Genomic DNA, 5,878 nt, shown 5'->3' with positions numbered 1-5,878 from the left:
GCCTTCACGCATCCCACAGCCCCAGATGCCTGTCCTTGGGGCACTGTGCTCCTTGCAGCCCTGGAGCTGAGGTGAGTGGGGCAGAGAGGTGCAAGTGGCTCAGGATGGGGACCACATGCTGAAGATGGAGGGATGCAGTGGCTGGGGAGGGCTCAGGGGGGATTGCAGTGCCGGGGGAGTGGCAGGCTGCTTCATGCACACCTCTCCTCCCAAGGAGCACCTGGGGAACCTGTGGGGGATGACTCTCATTTTGAAGAGGACACACTTGCCTTCTCTTCTGAGCATCTTCATTTCATCCCTCAGTCTTTTTCATCAGGTAAGAGGAGTCTCAGCTGTTTTTTTGTGTTTTGGAAGGTGATACTGATGCAGGCTGGCAGTTAGAGTAGGAACCAAAGCATGCATCTGCCAACCCAGCAGGCAAGGGGCTGCATCAGCAGGAACAGTTTGCTTGGAGCAGCACCTCCTGGTCCTCCAGTGCTGGGGAAGCTGTGGGTGGGAAGAGAGCCAAGGCCATGGTCGGACACCGTAGGCTCTGCTCCCTCCCTCCAAATGTCTGGCAGAAAGATGTTGGTGCTGGAAGCCTTATGCAAGTGGAGGGCTTCTCACCAGCCCTGGGCAGATCTTAGGAGGGATGTATGGCCCTGAGTTTCTGGGGCTGGGAAGTCTCAGTGCAGGGGACAGGTAAGATCCCTGACTTTGCTGCTGAACACAGAGGAGGTGAGAAATTGTGAGCAAGCGCCAAAAGAAGGTTTTTCTGTAACAGACTGAGTGAGGTGGCAGGACCGGCTGTCTCATGCCCATGCCATGTGGAAAGGCTTAAGGGTGAATGAAATCTATGACTGCATTGTGTTTGCCATGTGTCTTTGGTGGAAGCAGCTGGCAGGCAAAGAGGCAGCCACAGGCGATGGTGAAGCTTGTTATACAAGAGCAGGGATGATGCTGAGAGCTCCTGGCACACGGACCTAACCCTGGCCAGGGGTAAACTATGGTGGACTGTTAGGAAAATAAAACCCTAATGGTTGGGAGTGGGGAGACAGCATGGGAGAGCAACAAGTGGTGTAGGACAACCCAGAAAACACTTGGTTTGTCAAGACTAGAGCTCTGGAAATGGTGAAGCTCTCCCAGATGCCTGCCTGGAATACTGGGCTGTTCAAAGAACGGCGACCTGCTAAAAAAGGGTGAGAAGAAACTCATTTCCTACACTGCTCATTTCCCTGGGGCACCTGCCATGGAGCAGAAAATCACGGGGACAGGAGACTGATGGTGTTGAAAATGTTCAGATTTTTTTGGGTATAGAAAAGAATCTCAAACACTTTAAAGGTGTCTGGAAAAGACACAAACTGTCCTACTTCAGGGATGCAAAGCTCCTGCTAATTAATGTGGATGAGTAAGAAGCATTCTACAGGGACGGTTATTCTATAATTGCTCAGGATATGAGCTTTTGTACCTTCTTGTGCAAAGCTGTTTGAGTGATCTAACAAGCGGAGGGGGTGGATCTCTGCCTGGGGTCAGCGTGACAATTTTAAGCCCAGGGACGCTGGCTCAGTAGTTTTTTCTCTTCTTCAGTAATCCCCATCCCTTTTATTCAGGTTTATTGTTATTTTATTTCTATTTGTTTTGCCCAGTGCCTAGGAGCCCTGTGCTCTATTAGCCTGAACATCCCGGTGTGTCCCGCTTGCAGCAGGTCACATCCCATTTTTATCCTCACTGTGCCCCTTTCCACTAGACTGTTTGTGCTGCCCTGGATCCATAGCCCATCACCGTGCCCTTGGGGCCGTGGTGGCGGGTGCCGGGTGCCAGCAGAAGCAGGCAGCAGCCATGCCCTGGCCCAGCTGCTGTGTGCCATGAATGCTCACCAGGGGTGTTGCTGCTGCCTAGCACAAGGAGCACCCAAAGCCACCTTTGTCCAGGTGTGCGTGGCAGAGGGCTCCGTTGAGCGCTCACCATCCTTGTACCTGAGTCCACAGCCCACAGGGGAGCTCCCGCAGGTGCCTGCAGCGTGGATGCAGCTGGCAGTGTGGGCAGTCTGTGCTGCTGGGTACATCCAGGGCACAAACCATGTGAAGTGTACTCCAGGCACCAGGATTGCCTGGCTGGTAGGTGGGAGCTGTGACAGTGTCCAAGCTGTTGCTGCTGTCATGTGTCACTCAACAGCCTGTTTTTGCAGTGCCTGGTCATTCCCTGGTGAAATAGGTTTTTGCAGGGGAGCAGAGATGCCCTGGAAATCTGGAAGGAAAAATCTCTGGCCATGTGCATAAACAGCTGTGGTATAAGGTCCTGCCCACTGATGTTTCTTGCTCTTTCTCCAGCTCCATGGTGCTAGCGGGCTGAAACATCAGAAGCCTGGGAGACTGCCTGTCTGTCACTGGAAATGATCCTCAACTAGCCAAGTATCAGCTCTCTGGTGTCCTGACAGGAAGAAGAGACGATGGATGACAGGACTGGCCCTGAGCAGGAGAGAGACTGTGCCACTTCAGGGCACAGTCAGCAGCTGAAGTTGGAGCCCTGCTTCCAGAATGACTCTCTCTTGCCTTCCCCCAGCACACCCCTGATATCTCAGCTTCTCAGCCACCCGATGGTTGGCAGGAGCCTGGATCCCACCATCCTTTTCCCATCCTCTCAGGCAGTGACCCTGCCTCAGGAATACGAGTGTGGTGCATCTCCTGGACAAGGAGCACAAGCTCTGGCTTTCTCCAGGACCTGTGCCCCAGCTCCCATGCCCTGTTCTGGCAACAGAGACCAGCTCTCTGACCAGCACCTATGGGACCAGATCTCTGACCAGCACCTACAAGCCAAACGGGCGAGGGTGGAGAGCATCATCCAAGGCATGAGCCTCCCACCAACCCCTCAGGCATTTGGCACTAGCCTGGAGGCAGCTTTTCGGCAGGATAGGGAGAGGGGTAGTAAGGTGCCCTGGGAGAGCAAGAGGAAGCCAAGGGTGCCCCAGCAAAGTGCAGGGGCAGCCAAGCGTGTGGCCCCCTCGGGGGGCAGCCCCCATGCCGAGGGCTGCCAGCAGTTGAAGGAGCAGCTTTGCTTCTTGGAGCAGCAGCTGAGAAGGCTTCAGGAGAAGTTCTCCCAGGTCTGTGACTCTGCAGATACTGCCCAAACTCAGGAAGGTCCCAAGAAAGCACATCCATTGCCTGGAAATCCTGGAGGCAGACTGAACAAGGACAGTGCCACCGCCAGCAGTGACCCACACAAAGTGCCTCTTTGGAGGAGCATCCTGGAGGCGCAGGGGCCAGAGAAGGATGAGGACAGAGATGACACAGGTGGCCTGCCCTCTGCAGCAAGGGCTCTGTCACAGGCACTGAAGCACGAACTGGCTGAGGCGATGTCCCAGGTGGTGGACTCTGTTCTGCAGACTGCCTGGCCGAAGGCAGCCAGCCACTTCCTGCAGCAGCACCGCAGACTCCCAGTGCCAGGGCCAGATGCCAGGAGAGAGCATTTTGCTGCTGCGAGATGCAGAAAGCCACTTGCTAAGCCATCTCCCAGGAACACACCGGTCGTGCAGGCTTCACCCGAGGCTGAGGCCCCATCAGGAGCTCCAGCAAAGAGCCTGGGCTCTCACGCTGGCTCCTTCAGTTCAAAAGGGGTGAGAAAAAACTCTCAGGCTCCCAGCATGAGCTATCCACTGGGCTTGGCTGCCCCCATCCAGGACAGCCAGCTGCTGAGCCAGCTGCTGGGCTATGGCCAGCATGGCCTCTGGAGCAGCGGCTCTCACAGGAGCCCCTCTTCTCTGGAGAGGGGTCCTCTGGAGCCCCTCAACCTGCACTGGGGAACCGTCAAACTGAGGTCATCGGTTATGAGACAGCAGCAGCCCCTGAGCCCTGCTGGCATGGAGGGCCTGGCACTGCTGCCGGCTGGCAGGGATGGCTGTGGAGAGCTGCAGGCTGCGGTGGACAGGGCACCCTTCACCTCCACACATATATCCTTTGGGGGCAGCTGGAGAGGTCCCTGGGCTTGAGCATGCTTCCCTTGTCCTCCAGACCCAGAGCTCAGCACAACCCTGGCTGGACTACCCAGGGTCAGGGTCCCTGCTGCTCCACGGGGGACTAAAATGGGGTGGGCAGAAAAGGGGTCCTGAGCCATGAAGGGGCATTGCTGCTCCTCAGGGCTGGTTGGATGCTGTAGCATAGCTGAGTCAGGCACTCCCAAGCCTGCTCTTGGGGCATCCTGGTGGTCTCGTAATTTTATGCCAGGAGTTTCATGGAAATGTCTTCTCCCACCAGCCTGGGAAGAGCTGTCAGGAGTGACAGCTTCCCTGGGGAGACCAAAGGGAAAAGCCAGTGGCTGCCCATCCAGGGATGAACCCCTTTCATCCTGCTGCCAGGCCTTGGGGAGGGATTATCATGGACACAAGGCATGTGTGTGCTCAGGGACACACTGAGCTGGTTGGGCTGCTACACGCAGGCTTTCCTTGACCCCGAGGCAGATGCAGGAGGCACTGACCCCTGGCCACCTCAAGAAGGCCAAGCTGATGTTTTTCTTCACCCGCTATCCCAGCTCCACTCTGCTAAAGACCTACTTCCTCGATGTGCAGGTAAAATGGATGTGGGTCTCAGTGGGGAGAGGCACTATGGAGACCCCCATGTCACCATCCCCTGGGGCAGGGCTGGGTTTGGGGCCAGGCCACTGGTGTGTGGCTGGGCTTACAGGGGCTCATGGGTCAGGAGGCTCCAAGCTGGATTAATACCTGTCCTCTGGCTCTTCCCCCGGCAGTTCAGCCGCTGCATCACCTCTCAGCTCATCAAGTGGTTCAGCAACTTCCGTGAGTTTTACTACATCCAGGTGGAGAAGTCTGCCCGGCAGGCACTGCTGGAGGGCGTTGTGGATGTTAGCACCCTCCGGGTCTCCCGGGACTCGGAGCTTTTCCGCACCCTCAACATGCACTATAACAAGGGGAATGACTTTGAGGTGAGGATGGGAGCTGGGGTAAGGGGTGGAAGGGTGGTGGGGCTTGCTGGCCAAGGAGGACCCGGCGGTGCTGTTGGTGATTCCCATCTCGCTGCAGGTGCCAGGGCGGTTCCTGGAGGTGGCCAGCCTGACGCTGCAGGAGTTCTTCAGTGCTGTCAAGGCGGGCAAGGATGCCGACCCCTCCTGGAAGAAACCCATTTACAAAATCATTTCCAAACTGGACAGCGACATCCCGGAAGGGTTCAAGGCTGTCAGATGCTCCCAGGAACTGCTCTGCAGCTGAGTCTCTGTGACACACAGCAGCCCTGGCTCCTGTGTGCAGCCACTGTGTGCTAAGCACTTCATGGGTGCTCTGTTATTCTGAGTGTTTTCTCTCTGGCCTGACAGACAGCTTTTTGGGTGAGTGGTATCACTTGCCTCAGGTGCTGGGATTTCATGCTGTGTGTTTTATTCCTGTGCTCAAAACTGGTAGGGTCTTGCCAGAAACCTTGGAGGGGAGGGACAGAGGTGAAGCCATCAGGTTAGAGCCTGGGAAATTACACTCCCGCAGCTCTGCCCCCGCCCCTAGGCCAGCTCCTTTCCTTCTCTTCTCCAGAGGGCCACAGGTCAGGGCAAACAGCCTTTCTGTTTATAAAGCAGGCAGAAGTTTTATAGTGGGCAAAGTTTTCTTGGCACAACAGGCCAGTGGATGTGCTCAGTCCAACAGCATGCCTCGGTTTCTGTCCAGATATAGCACGCCAGTGTCCAAAGAAAACAGATGGTGAATTCCAGCATTTCAAGCACCCCGTGGGGATAGCTGACCCTGCCTGGGAGATGTAAAAACAGTGATTTTTTTTTTTTTGTAGCCAGCATGAACAACACTCCCCCCGCCTCCCTTGTGCTGTTTGGCAAGAGGCCCCCATGCAGCTGCATTCTGCAGCCAAGCAGGTGAGTGTGTGCTGGTGGAAGCAGCCCAGGAGGGACC

At 56.0% G+C, this 5,878-nt stretch overlaps 1 protein-coding gene across 1 annotated transcript; it reads left to right on the top strand.

Moving 5' to 3' along the window:
• Positions 1-635: 635 nt before the first annotated feature.
• Positions 636-5,197, top strand: PROX2 (prospero homeobox 2; the record flags this gene model as incomplete). The annotated part of the gene is made up of 6 exons (XM_080618213.1): positions 636-681; positions 1,879-2,096; positions 2,417-3,895; positions 4,433-4,540; positions 4,720-4,914; positions 5,012-5,197. The coding sequence occupies 6 exons, from the start codon at positions 636-638 to the stop codon at positions 5,195-5,197; spliced, it is 2,232 nt and encodes a 743-aa protein (XP_080474339.1).
• Between the last annotated feature and the right edge of the window lie 681 nt (positions 5,198-5,878).

This window comes from Psittacula echo (genome assembly GCF_963264785.1).
Source record: "Psittacula echo genome assembly, chromosome: 5".
Lineage (NCBI taxonomy): Eukaryota > Metazoa > Chordata > Aves > Psittaciformes > Psittacidae > Psittacula > Psittacula echo.
This window is presented reverse-complemented; position numbering and strand designations above follow the sequence as displayed.